The sequence below is a fragment of the Canis lupus genome, chromosome 16 (genome assembly GCF_011100685.1).
Source record: "Canis lupus familiaris isolate Mischka breed German Shepherd chromosome 16, alternate assembly UU_Cfam_GSD_1.0, whole genome shotgun sequence".
Lineage (NCBI taxonomy): Eukaryota > Metazoa > Chordata > Mammalia > Carnivora > Canidae > Canis > Canis lupus.
Window position 1 is genome coordinate 6,125,378 of NC_049237.1, and position 14,492 is coordinate 6,139,869.

The 14,492-nt window shown below is 43.5% G+C and overlaps 2 protein-coding genes across 34 annotated transcripts in view; one reads left to right on the forward strand and one right to left on the reverse strand.

Moving 5' to 3' along the window:
* The window catches only part of KEL (Kell metallo-endopeptidase), a 294,970-nt gene that overhangs the window by 536 nt on the left and 279,942 nt on the right, over nt 1-14,492 (forward strand). For 24 of the 30 annotated variants that reach the window (XR_005371215.1, XR_005371216.1, XM_038559299.1 and 21 more), the window contains exons 2-3: nt 493-543; nt 12,023-12,144. The gene's annotated coding sequence lies outside the window, so the exon portion shown is untranslated. Of the gene's footprint in view, nt 1-492; nt 544-1,334; nt 1,461-12,022; nt 12,145-14,492 lie in introns of all 30 variants that reach the window. The other 6 variants (XM_038559307.1, XM_038559315.1, XM_038559310.1 and 3 more) reach the window with 2 other exon arrangements.
* TMEM139 (transmembrane protein 139) lies at nt 470-2,719 on the reverse strand. 4 transcript variants are annotated; one of them, XM_038559340.1, is made up of 4 exons: nt 2,563-2,601; nt 1,855-1,982; nt 1,359-1,608; nt 470-1,139 (listed from the first exon to the last, which is right to left on the reverse strand). In XM_038559340.1, the coding sequence occupies exons 3-4, from the start codon at nt 1,589-1,591 to the stop codon at nt 749-751; spliced, it is 624 nt and encodes a 207-aa protein (XP_038415268.1). In that variant the 5' UTR covers nt 1,592-1,608; nt 1,855-1,982; nt 2,563-2,601; the 3' UTR covers nt 470-748. The 4 variants fall into 4 exon arrangements, with proteins under 4 accessions (XP_038415268.1, XP_038415266.1, XP_038415267.1 ...); XM_038559338.1 differs by lacking the exon at nt 2,563-2,601 and adding an exon at nt 2,119-2,501; XM_038559339.1 differs by lacking the exon at nt 1,855-1,982 and having other exon boundaries at nt 2,587-2,719.

A 14,492-nucleotide genomic window follows, 5' to 3' on the forward strand; every position in this document is an offset into this window, starting at 1 on the left:
CCTCCCCCCGGGGGCAGGAACCGGGAGCAGGGGCCCTCGCAGCTTCCATCAGTTGTGCTTCCCCAGGAGGAGGCGCTCCCGGGCACCCTGAGCCCGGACTGCCTGCAGACGCAACTATGCCCCTGGCGCCTTCTAGGAAGCCTCTCCCCTCTGTCCAGAACGGTGGTCCGAGAGAGAGAGAGAGAGAGAGAGAGAGAGAGAGAGAGATTGAGGGATTTGCGGATGACTTCGCGATTGAAAACAACGGCAGGATTTGGGATCGGAATAGTAGAGTTAAAATCGTTTCTATGCTGTTTTTACTAGCAGTGCGCCCCCGTGCAAATGCTCAGACTTCACCGTCCCTTGGGATAATCCTCTTTTTTTTTTTTTTTCCCAAATGACGTGTAGGAACGTCCCTCGCGGCTGGGAAGCCTAATTGAGCTAGGAGAAAGAAGCACTCAGAACAGAAACGACACAGCTGTCACTCACGTTTTTCTTTTCTTCCTTCTCCAGATTGTCTGGATCAGCCTCTCGCCGTCTAACTCTGGAAATATCGGATATGGGGTAGGTAGCTGACTCAGTGTTAACCTTAAGACTCAAATTGTGCCGAGTACATCTCAGCTGGAAAAGGTGCACGACAGACCGACTCTGTTCTGCGTTCAGTTCCCTAAGCAGAAGCACAGTCCCTGACACATCGCAGGCCCTGGGAAATGCTGGTCGAGTTCATGAATGGGTCTGGTGCAGAGATGATAGATCGCAGGAAAGTCTTTTAAGGGGGCGTCCAGTTGTTTTCAAAGAAAACATTGTCATCAGGTTGACCAAAGCTGACATCATAGGCAGGGGGAGGAGTCAGGGGCTCCAATTTGGGGGGCACCCCCAAGCTCTGCAGATCAGGGACAGTGGACGTGACCCGGGGTCCCCGAAGCCGAAGGCTGACTGGAACTCTTCCAGAGTTTTGTGGGGTCATAGATCCCTCTGAGCCCACTCGCCTTTCCAATCTGGCTCTATCGGGCCCCTCTGGGTGGCTAGGCTGTCCTTCCTCAAGTCCTGGGGGGATGACAACACTGCTGTAGGGCGGTGGTTGATCGGACTGCTGAGGGCGGCATTGTGATTCCACCACAGCCTCTTCATAGGTTGGCACCTCAAAGGCTTCATTGTCACTGAGGGAGAAGAAATAAGGTCACTGGGGGCCTCCTGAAAGGAGTCTGTTTTCGCTTTACTGTCTTCTAGTAGCAAAAGACCCACCAACCCCTGACCCCACTCATTCCCTCACTGATACCAGTAACAGGAAAGCAGAGCTGTACACCTGAGAGACTAGCGGACACAGGGAATAAGGGTCCATTGTGCATTCCTAGGATTCAGCCCACCCCTTAACTCACCGTGCATTGCCTGAGGCCCCTGTGCTCTCCGTCTGCCTTGATCGGTACCCCCATTCCAGAGAACAGGCCAGGAGGCAGACAAGGAAGAAGACACCACCCAAGGTGAGAAAGAAATAAGCAACAGGGGCGATGTCTGGCTTTATGCCCAGTAAAGCCAGCCCCAGGAGGAAGGAGGCACAGCACAGGAAGAGAAGCGGCTTCTCCAGTCTCCCCCACAACTGGCTTGGCACCATGGCCCCTCCCCAGGCTCCTGCAAAAAGACAGATGTGTCTCAACCCGCAGTTGGCATCCCAGTGGGGTCAGATTCCAAAGTAACCATCTTAGACACCTTAGGGTTTTAGGTTCTTCAATCTCAAATCAAGTAAATAGCTCAAATACATGATCTTCAGGGTTCCCTTCAGTTTTGTGATTCTCTCTAGGATCACACCGTTGTCCCAGGATATCAGTATGTGTGGGGTAGCCAGGAAATAAGCCCAGGTGCCTTCATGTGACTTACTGTGTCGTGGCCCTGCTTTCCTTCCTTCTTCCTTCTTCTCTGCAATCTCCCTTCCAGCTCTATCTTTCTACACCATCCAAGACCCAGTCCCGGCTGGCCCTGCCTGGAGCCTGAGTGCTCAGCAGCATCTGTGGAATCCAGGTGATGAGGCAGGCCCTACCTTTTCTCTGTAATTGCTCAGTACTGGATCTCCACCCTAACCCCACCCCCATCTCCCCAGTCAGACCCCACTGGGGAGGGAGGTTGGGGAGGAGCACCACTTACCCTGGTCCAACCCCATCTTCCCGTTTCCTCTACTCAGCCCATGCTCTGGTTGCGGGACAAAGTACACAGGGATGCAGCAAAGCCACAGGGACACAACTATGTGAGAGAATCTTACAAAGGCCTAGGGCAATGGGCAGAGGCCTAGATAACTCCTGATCCCTCCATATCTGCCAAGGTATCCCATCTTCTACCGGCCTTAACTCAGTAAGCTCAGATTTTAAGTTTCCTGTCTGTAGTTACTGCAAAGGCTGGGAGGCTCCTGGGGAGAAGCCTTCTTTTCCCTCCGGAACACAGCAGCAACATCTAGGCAGCAGTGCCCCCAAAACAACCTATCAGGAATTTCCTGAACTCTGCATAGCAAGAAAGCACAGACTCTAGATAGGGGCCAGACTCCCCCCTGCTTGAACTTTAACCCCAATCCCATGGCCCTCCCACTGTTCTCACCAGCGTTAGGAATTCCTCCCTCACCTGTCTGGACCGACTCCACAGAAAGTAGGTTGTACGGGAGCCTAGGGGAGCCGGAGGAAGAGGGGGTGGAGCCACTGGGCTCCACCCATTTTTCTGTTCCAATCCCTCAATTCCTGCCTAGGCTTCCTCCTCCCCTTTCTGGTTACAGCCGACCTGCTATTGCCCCACCTTGATTTTTTTTATTTTTACACTACTCACCCCCTACAGTGCCTTAATGAGCGTGCTCCTGCACCCCCCTCCCCACCCCAGTGATCTTTGTACTTAGGATCAGAGTTATATTCAGTTTCTTCATCTCTTCTCAATGTGCACTGTATTCCGAGTAGTTTGTCTTCTATTTAGGTTATATATTTTAGGCCTGGAGCAGAGGCCATGGCTTATTTAATCTCTAGATCACATAGTGCTTTGCGTGGTTTGCTGTGGGCATGGAATGGAGTGTCTTGCTTCAGCTGCCAAAGGACCATTTCTTTGAACTTATTTTCTGCAGGGGCTTAAGTCATTTTTGTGTATGCTTCTTGGCCCAGTTAACTCTTGGTCTTCAAAAGCCATGTCCAATGATGGACGTGATGCCTACTGTGGAGGCTGTCTGCCCAGTGTAGCCACGGCATTCATTGCTACCTCTGTTCAAGCCGTTAGCTGCTTATATAGTAATTTTCTGTTTACATTCCTTTCCTCCACTGTGAGCTATTCAAAGTGAGTGATCAGTTGCAATAATTTCTGAATTCCTGCAGCTGACATGGTTCCTGACACAAAGTACGTGCTCACTCAACGCATCAGAAGGCTATCATTCTACCTGGTTTCACCACACACTGGAGACCCAGGATCCACTGTTTTAAGGGGAATCTTGGTAATAAGTCTAGGTGAGGCAGGTGCTGGGAGGTTTAGAGAGGATGGAAGCATACTTTACTCTTGAGACACAGGACACAAGGCCGGGTTCCAAGCCTTCAGAGTGTTACCATTAGCTACACCAAGGGGAGTAGGAGATGATGGGGCACAAATCTAATTCCAAGGTCAGTCATGGGGCACAGCCAGAGCTGCAGGATCAGAGGATGTGTGTAGTGTGTGAGTGTGTGTGTGAGAGAGAGACAGAGTGGGAGAGAGAGGAGAGAGGAAGGAGGGAGGGAAAGAAGGATGAGGATGAGGATGAGGGTGCCTGGAGTGGAATGCAGGTGTGTATACAGTGGGATGTCTATGATGATTCTCAGACCAGATGGAGGAGATGTAACAGGAAGACTGTGCTAGTCCAAATGAGCTGTGTCTCTATAGGAAGTGGGAATGGAGAGTGGGGGGAAAGCTGGTTGTTGATTTGTTTACACCAATTTCCATACTGTTCATCTCATAAAAGGAAAGTATGACTTGGATCAGAAGGATTTGCATCTGGGGTGCCTGGTTGGTTTAGTTGGTAGAGTGTATGACACTTGATCTCGGGGGTCACAAGTTTGGGCCCCTTGTTTGGTGTAGAGATTACTTAAAATCTTTTTAAAAAGAAGGATTTGCATCTACAGTTAATATATTAATAGAAGGAAATTGCGAGTGAGTTCTGGATAGGGAGATGGGGCAGGGGCTGTAGGCTGAGAGGCAAGGGAGTCAAAGAAGGGGGCTGAATGTCTATTGTGTGAAAGACACTGCAGTTGGGAGAATGAGATCTTTGTAGCATAAGACTCTTGGTTGCCAGAAGGAACCTACACTAGAGAGACTTGCTAGTTAAGAATCCGTTCCAAGTCAGGAAGGCTGGACTGCTGGCTGGCTGTGCCGTCAATATATTCTCTATCAACAATAATTTTAAATGGATTTTCTAAAAATTCCATTTTTTAAAAAACTGTTACTATTTGAGAAGGATTGAGTGAGTGACTGTGGGAAGGGGCAGAGGGAGGGGGAGAGAGAATCCTCAAGCAGACTCCCTGCTGAGCTTGGAGCCTAATGCAGAGGCTTGATCCTAGACCCTGAGATCAGGACCTAAGCTGAAATCAAGAGTTGGCTACTAAACCCACTGAGCCACCCAGGCATCCCTAAGAAATTCTATTTGTTAAATATAAAATCTTGCAAAGTATTTAAAGATTATAAAGAAAAAAAATCATCCACAATCTTATTATCTTAACATGGCCACTTAAAATTTCTGCACATTTCTTGTAATCTGTCCCCCCCACTGATGGAAGTGCTCTCTGGTTGAAATCAGAGTATATATGCCATTTTGTATTTTTAAAAGATTTTAAACATTGTATCACATATAATACACATTTTGATACGGTCTCTGTTGTGATAATTTTTAACAGCCACAGAAATACTTTTTTGAATGGATGTATCATAGTTTAACATACTGCTATGTTACTTGGTAGCATTGAATTTATTTTTTCTTTCTTTTTTTTTTGGTCATCAAATGTTTCAAGAGACAGAAAGTAGATTAATGGTTGCCAGGGGCTGGAGAGAGGGAGGCACAGGGAGTAACTGTTAATGGATTTTTTGAGGGGGTAATGAAGATGTTTAAAAATCAGTAGGGGGTGGCTGGATAGTTCAATCAGTTAAGTGTTGGCCTCTTGATTGCAGCTCAGGTCATGATCTCGGAGTCGTGGGATAGAGCCCTGCATCAGGCTCCATATGTAGTCTGCTTGGGATTCTCTTTCTCCCTCTCTCTGCCTCTCCCCCCTCCCCCCCAAATCAGTCAGTCTTTACAACAAATTAGTAGTGATGCTTGCACAACTCTGTGAGTATGCTAAAAAGGACCCACCGAATTTTTCACTTTAAAAGGGCGAATTTATGCCTCCATAACACTGTTTAAAAAATGATGCTACAATGAACCTCTTCTTATGTGTAGTTTTTCCTTCTATTTGGATTATTTCCTCCAGTTGACTTCTAAGAAATGTCATCATTGAGACAAGAAATGTGAAGAAAGCTCCTATTTCTCTGAATACTTGTGGCCACACTTCCCAAAGGTTTTGCTTTCCTTTTTTTCATCAACTTAGTATCCTTAGCAATATATGAATGCTAAAGATACTATTTGTCATTCTGCTTTCTCCTTGCCTGCCTCTACAAACCACTCCGTTAGAGGTGAGATTAGTGCCCTAGGCCAGCCCACTATGCCCATCTCATTTTGGGAAGTGACAGTGAAGGGAAGTGGAAGGTGGGGGGCAGGGTGGGAGGGAGAAGTAGAGATCTTTGACAGACTTCCTGTGAAGGGTAGCTCAACTAACGCACACTTCTCTGTTTCTCCATATTCTTGTGATTTTGTGTTTCTGAATCTGAGTCTGTAGCCAGCATGTGTGGAGTGATTTGTACTGCTCACTATGCTAAATGCTTTACACAAACAGTAATTTAAGATGTCGTAAGAGGGCAGCCCGGGTGGCTCAGCAGTTTAGCGCCGCCTTCAGCCCAGGGCGTGATCCTGGAGACCCGGGATCCAGTCCCATGTCGGGCTCCCTGCATGGAGCCTGCTTCTCCCTCTGCCTGTGTCTCTGCCTCTCTCTCTCTCTCTCTCTCTTTGAGTCTCTCATGAATAAATAAATAAAATCTTTTAAAAAATGTAATAAGTAATTGCTATTATTATATTTCCTAGGTAAGGTGAAAAACTTGAGGAAAATGTAGTCAAAGGTGGGACCAAGATTTGAACCTGTAGTTCCAGTTCAGAAACCTGGCTCTTAAACACTATGCCATCCAACTCTAAGCACTCTTTTTTGGCTGCTTTCATAATGATAATTTAACAAAACACCTATGACATTCTCAGATCATTACTCTGGGGTCTTCCCTGGAAGAGTGGTTAGGTGCTATTTTCTCCATTATTTGGCATCTTAAGAATGAGGCTAGCTTTCAGACAGCAAAGGCAGCTAAAGAGATTTTCAGATTAAATAAGTTTATCAATATATAAGGCAAGAAAGAGAAATTAGAATTGTAGGCTCTGTATCAGGATATTTATCTTTTATGAGCTAATTGAGACTGATTACAAATGTGAGACTTTTACTTGAATAGCTCCAGAAGCCCAATGTGCTGGTGACTTGTTAAAAAAAAAGGGGTGTAGGTGAAGGGAATACACATGTGTGTTTGTGTGTGTAGAAATGATTTGGCCGTATCTGATTTAATCCTTAATAACAATCATGTGGGATAAGTCTGGTTATCATTTTTCTTTTTTTTTTTTAAATTCTTATTTTATTCAATGGTTTATAATCTGTTGCTATCATTCTTTATTGTCCCAGATGTGAACAGTGGGAGTCACTTCAAGTTGGCTCCTGTGCATTTTTTAAAAAGATTTTATTTATTTATTCATGAGAGATACACAGAGAGAGGCAGAGACACAGGCAGAGAGAGAAGCAGGCTCATGCAGGACTCGATACCAGGACCCTGGGATCATGACCTGAGTCGAAGGCAGACCCTCAACCACTGAGCCACCCACATGCCCCTGGTTATCATTTTTCATGTTACAGAAGAAACCAGCTCAGAAAGTACATGATTTGTTTCATTAGAGTCAAACTCAGAATCTTGCCCTTTTAACTCAGTTGAGAGTGTTTCTCTTTGGGTTTGTTGCCTTACCCACAAACTCTTTCAAGCATGTATGGAAGGTAGATAAATGATTTAATAACATGAAGTACATCAGAAATATCATTGATATTTCTGGGATGGAAATGCTTCCAATAAATGATGAATTCTCAAGTATGTAAGAATAAATGCACATTTTCACTCTCATCAACTAGTTGTAATACTGCACCAAGCTCACTGGGAATGAACCAAGTGAATATGAGGTTCAGGCTGTCCCTCCAGCTCAGCTATTCAGCACTAAGCTACAAAAAGCGATGCTCATATATGAGAATTGAGTGTGGTTGTTGCCCAGGGACAAAAAAAGCATTGTGTTTATGAGCTGTCTACTTATAGCGGCAAAGGAGTCCCACATGAGTGTCCCTAAATAAAAGAAGACAGAGTGGCACTTGGGGTTGTGATTAAGCACATATTTTTAGAGGTGTACAGACCAGTTTTTAAATCTCATTCCTACCACTTACTGTGTGACCTGCTGTGAGCTATTTCACCTTTCTGCATGCGTGAAAGTAACTAGAATTAAATATCAGTTAACTTTTTCTCTTTTGAAATAAAATTTGTCTACAGTGAAGTGCAGAGATTTTCAATAGACCGTTCCATAAGTTTCATGAAGACTTGCACTTGTGTAACTCAAAGTCTAATCAAAATACAAAGCATTACTATCATCCAGAAAGTTCCCTCATGCCCTCTCCCTGTCAACCCAAATAGGCAACAATTGTTTTGGTTTCTTTCCATCTTTTATACTCTTGAAAATGGTTTCTATTTTCTGGAACAACGATTAATTTATTTAATGATAACAATCAGTAACCATTTAGTTATCCAACTGATAACCATTTAGTTTCCAGGATTTTGCAATTCCTACATTTTTTTAAAAGGATTTTGTTTATTTATTTGACAGAGCGCACATGCACAGACAGCGGGAGTAGCAGGTAGAAGGAGAGGGAGAAAGCCACCTCCCCACTGAGCAGGGAGCCCAATGCGGGACTCCATCCCAGGGTCTCGGGATCACAACCTGTGCCAAAGGCAGACACTTAACAGACTGAGTCACCCAGGCACCCTACAATTCTTACATCTCTGTGCATGTTTTTGCTCATATGTATAAATTAGAAAAATTCCTGAAAGTGAAGGTTTTGATAGATATTGCCATTTGCTCTCAAAAGGAGTTATAAAAATTCACTCTAATGCTCACATTGCAAGAATATCTGTCCACACCCTGATCAACAGTGAGTTATCAAACTTGGATTTGATAAATTGTTACTGTTCACTTGCTACACAGGACACTCCAAGGTATATTCGGTAGATCTGAAAGGAATTTTACCCTCAGAGAGTTTACTGTTTATAAGAGGAAAGGCGTGTACATAATTAATTGTAAGACAGGGTACAAAGTGACAAGGAACAAAGTGCTGCTGGGATTCCCAGGAGAGACGTGGTGCTCCAAGGGGTGGGGATCAGAGTGCATCATGGATAAGGATGGGGTTTGTTTATACTCCTTTTACATCTACTCATTATGCATGGAGTAGATAATACTTATATCATTGATTGGTAATTAGTGAATATTTGCTGATGTAATGATTCATGATCTTCTGATCCCTTGATCCTCCCTCAATTACCTCTCCACCTTTCCCAGTCTTTTTGGTCTGGCATCAGCTGGAGCCAGCCATACTCTTGAACTTAGGCTTGGCTGACAGACGAGGGAGTTGGTCTGATCCAAGCCAAGGGTTTCAGTTTTCCCTGGTCCCCTGTGGAGACATTGAAGGTACTCTCTGGGATTAAGGCCATGGGATGAGTGAGGAACAATGGTCTAGTTGGTCACCCAGCCGCCAATACCCTTTCCCTGGCGTCCAAGCAGCTACTTCTTCCTGCTTTTACTTTTGCTTATACCCGGGAATCATAGTCAGATGAAGGACTATAATTCCTCTGAGGAGAACGATGAATGGTGGGCCCTAAGTTCATCTTACAGCTGGATTCCTGCTTTCTTTGTACACCTCCCCAGCGGTATCCTTTCCTCCAGTCCCCATTCAGCTTTTCTATTTAGAGACTTCCTGCATCTCCCCTTGAACTTAGTGATCTCCTCCTTTTGCCACCCACATTGCCTTTTTCCCTTCTCTCACTCACCTTGTGCTCTTTTCTTTGGCCCATTTATTTGATAAGCATTTACTTAGCATGTATAATGTGCTTATAGGAGCAGCTACAGTACATAATTTGTGAGGTCCCATGCAAAATGAAAATGCAGGGCCTCCTAATTGAAATTAAGAAGAATTTCAAGACAAAGTAGAGCATCAAACCAGTTATGAGGCCCTGTATCAGTTCACAGGTTGCCAAGTCTATGAGGCTGACTTTATGTGCACAGTACTGTGGGGACATGCTGAGAATGTATAATATCACAGAATTAAAATCTCAGCACATTAAAAAAAAAAACCCTTGGCTTGGATCAGACCAACTCCCTCGTCTGTCAGCCAAGCCTATGTTCAAGAGTATGGCTGGCTCCAGCTGATGCCAGACCAAAAAGACTGGGAAAGGTGGAGAGGTAATTGAGGGAGGATCAAGGGATCATTTTTTTTTTTTTTTAAAGTAATCTCTACGTCCAACGTGGAGCTCAAACTCCTGACCCTGAAATCAAGAGTTGTATGCTGTACCAACTGAGCCCCCAGTTACCCTCCTCAGGACATTTTCAAGACACTTTTATTATGGAAATATCCCAACACATGTAAAAGAGGAAAGGACAGTATAACAAGCTCTTTGTGTACTCATCACTCAGCTTCAACTATTATGTTTTATCTACTTTTTCCACCTTCCCTGCTTTTTAAAAGGCAGCATGTCACTTCTACCCTAAATGTTTCAGAATGCAGTTCTGACTGATGAGAATTTATCTGTACACAGCCACCCTGCCATTATCACACTTAATGAAATTAATATTAATTCCTTGGGATCACCTAATATTCAATCCATGTTATCTTCCCCCAGTTGTCTCAAAATGTGTTCTTCCAGTTTGTATATTCTTTTAAAATATACTATTGAGGGGGCACCTGGATGACTCAGTCAATAGAGCATGTGATTCTCAGGGTCATTGAGTTTGGGCCCCACATTGGGCATGGAGCCTACTTAAAAAACAAAAAAGGAGTGCCTGTGTGGCTCAGTTAGTTAAGCGTCTGACTCTTGATCTCTGCTCAGGTCTTGATCTCAGGGTCCTGAGTTTGAGCTCTGCATTGGGATCCACACTGGGTGCGGATCCTACTTATAAACAATTAAAGACAAATTTAATTAATTGTTTATGGGCAATATGGACATTTCAAAAACAGTCTAGTTAGGAAATGGGCAAAAGGCATGAACAGATATTTCATTGAAGAGGATGTATAGATGGCAAAGAAGCACACAAAAAGCTGTTCATTAGCCCTTAGGGAAATGCAAATTAAAATCACGATGAGATAGCACGACACACCTATCAGAATGGCTAAAATTTAAAAAAATAAAAGAGGAATAACACCAAATGCTGGTGAGGAGGCAGAAAAACTGGATCGCTCATGCACTTCTGGTGGGAAGGTTAAGATGGTTTGGCCACTCAGGAAAACCGTACTGGTTTTCTAATACAACTAAACATCTACTTGCCATATGATCCAGCAGTTGTACTCCTGGACATTTACCCCCCAAAATGAAAATTTGTATGCATCCGAAAACCTGTACAAGAATATTCACAGCAGGTTTGTTTGTAATAGCCCCAAACTGGAAACAACCTAAGTGTCCTTCAACAGGTTAAACAAACCGTGGCATATCCCTACCATGGAATACTACTCAGTAATAAAAAGGACAAACCACTGAGACACACAACACCTTGTGAGGGTTTCAAGGGAATTTGCTGAGTGAAAATAAATCTGATTCCATTTAGATAGCACTCTTGAAATGACAAAACTATATGAAGAACAGATTAGTCATTGCCAGGACTTAGGGAAGTGGGGAGGGCAGAAGGTGGCTGAAACAGAACATGAGGACCCCTTATGCTAGAAATGTTTTGTATCTTGACTGATGGTGGCCACACATACAGTTCAATTGTTTAGAACTAAATACAGACACACAAATGAGTGCATGAAAAACCAGTGGAATCTGAATAGGGTTGATGGACTGCATCAACTTCAATTCCCTGCTTGTGTCATAGTGCTGTAGTTATGCAATATGTTACCATTGGGGAAACTAGATGCAGGGTATATTGAGTCCCTCTGAATTCTGACATTCGTGGGTTAAAAAATATGGACTTTTCTGGTTGCACACACAAAAAACCAGAGAGTAGGCATGGAAATGACAAAGGGGAGACTTTTCACTTGATAGTTTGCTGGGTTTTTTTTCTTTTTGTTTTACCACATTCCTGTGATGCTTTTTTGTTGTTAATTAGTACTCGTGTTTTAGGTCTGTAAAAAAAAAATATAATTCTAGAAATTTTACTTAAGAAGTTTGTTTTAGAAGCACGTTATTTGGTAAACTTGGAATTTGAATTATAGTGCAAGAAATAAACCAATTTCTTTCTGGAACTGAACTCCAAGTATTGACATAACTGCAAATTTTTCATTACATTGCAACTGTTGAGCAGAAGGGGAGGAGAGGGAGAAACTAATAATAAGTGTGAAACTCTTTGGGTTAAAAGAAGTGTTTATTTAAAAATCACAGCTGCATTTGGGGACTTCCCCCTTTCTTATTATGATGGTTAATTTCATGTCAACTTGACTGAGCTAAGGAACACCCAGAGAGCTGACAAAACATTTCTGGATGTGTCTGTGAGGGTGGTTTCCAGAAGAGTAAAGAAGGTGGCCCTCACTAGTGTGGGAGGACATCATCCAATCTATGAGGGCCTGAATGGAACCAAAGAAGTGAAGGAAGGGCAAACTTGGCTCTCTCTGCTTGAACTGAGACATCCATGTTCTGTTGCCCTCAGACACAGGTACTCCTGGTCCTCAGACTTTTGGATTCTGGGTTGGAACTGCACCACTAGCCCACTTTCCTGGGCCTCCAGTTTGCAGACGGCAGATTGTGGGACTTCTCCACCTCCATAATCATGTGAGCTAATCCCTGATAATAGATCTCTTTTTGTATATATCTATAAATACACTCTTGTTTGTTTCTTTGGAGAACCTTGACTATTGGATTCTCTTTGGCAGAAGTTCAGACATCATAATCTAGATCGTGTTTGTAAGGTTTAGTCTAGAAATTGTCTCACTCCTCCAGAATTAAATTTGCCATCAGATTAGGAAAGGAGGATGTTAGACTCTTTGAAGGAAGACTGGGCAGAGCTAGGAAATAGACATCTACAATACAACATTATGTCACATTAGCGTGGCATAGGATTTAGGATTAAGGTAAGCAGCCAATAATGTTTCAAAAACAATGGGAAGGGGATGCCCGGGTGGCTCAGGGGTTGAGTGTCCGCCTTTGGCTCAGGGTGTGATCCCGAGGTCCCGAGATCGAGTCCCGCATTGGGCTCCCTGCATGGAATCTGCTTCTCCCTCTGCCTGTGTCTCTGTCTCTCTGTCCGAGTGTTTCATGGATAAACAAAAATAATAAAAAGCTCTTAAAAAATGGGAAGGATGCACAATTGTGCCCTAATACGAATCTACAAATTGTTTTATTTTCTCATTTAAATAATTTTTTTTTGTCAGAATAAATGCTCATTTCAAAAAGTACACAAGGGAAATGGAAACATCTTGGCATATTTTATTCCAGGATTAATAAATTAATGTCCTCTGTAATGAGTTTTTATACATCAAGATATAAATGAGATTGTACTATATATAGTTTCATTTTTTTTCTGACTAATATTATTATATCTTAAGCATTTCTGCCTGGGTGGTACAGTCGGTTGAGGGTCCGACTCTTGGTTTCGGCTTGGTTCATGATCTCAGGGTCATGAGATCAAGCCCCTTGTGTTGGGCTCCCCACTTGGTGAGGAGTCTGCTCGGTGAGGATTCTTTCTCTGCCTCTCTTGCTTGTGCTTTCTCCTCTAATAAATAAATAAGTAAATCTTTTATATATATAGATAATTCTTCTATTATATTACTATACATATATAAAAATTTTGATGGCTATGAAACATTACATCCTGGATGTACCATAACTTATTCAAGTATCCCCCTATTGTTACATATGTAAGTTAGATGATATCACAAATAATACTGAGAAGGCATCTTTTAAAGATTTTTTTTTATTTTATTTATTTATGATAGTCACATAGAGAGAGAGAGAGAGGCAGAGACACAGGCAGAGGGAGAAGCAGGCTCCATGCACCAGGAGCCCGACGTGGGATTCGATCCCGGGTCTCCAGGATCGCGCCCTGGGCCAAAGGCAGGCGCCAAACCGCTGCGCCACCCAGGGATCCCATGAGAAGGCATCTTTATTCATAAAACTTTGCCTTCACCACCGTGCTCTCAGCATATATGAGAATTTCTATATACTTGAATATATAACTTGAATATATGAGAAGTAACATTTTAATTTGCTCTTATGTAAACTATTAGACATGTTCCCATATATTTTTAAAAAGATTTTATTTATTTATTCATGAGAGACACAGAGAAAGGTAGAGACATAGGCAGAGGCAGAAGCATGCTTCCTGTGGGGGGAGCCTGACGTGAGACTCGATTCCAGGACCCCGGGTTCACGACCTGAGCCAAAGGCAGACATTCAACCACTGAGCCACCCAGGTGCCCCCATTTTCCTGTATTTTAAATTCAGATTAGCTACACATCATGAAATCTTCTTTGAAAGAGGGAGTATTTGGTTATGTACTTCTGGCATTAGTTAGCAGATAAGCCTAGTAGGGATGACTGGAAACCCTGGAGTATGCTGGAATGATGGGTGGGGAGAGGAGGAAAACAGCGAGTGATGGAGGGGAAATGGGGGCAAAGAGCTGAGATCAGAAAGAGCTGGGGCAGGGAGGCAGGGGAGGGCCTCAAGGAATCCTCTTTTAACACCTCTGGAGCCACTGAACCATCAAAGGATACACAACTGCTTCCCAACAGATGTCAAAGTATGGTTTCTGTTTCTGGACAAAGAGTATCCTCAAAGAAGTCCAAAGACTACTAAGACACAAGTTTTCTGATTATTGCACAGCGGGCACATACACAGTAGAGCCTTTAGATAAATAATTGCAGGAGTGGGAAAGCTGTAGGTTTGTGTGGAAAGGAACAGGGGTTATACTAGGCTGGAGAGAGAGGCCCTGGGTTTTTTTTTTTTTTTTTTTTTTTTTTCAGGATCTGCTTTGTAATTAAAGGGAGAGAACCATGCAGATGAGCAACTTCCCAGCCCTTGGCAACTCTAGCCTGTCTCCCTGTGTTGCCACCTTGCCCTGGTTCTGCTAGTCAGTATAGTTGGAGGTGGTTCAAATATCTGGGCAGAACCTCAGCCAAGCT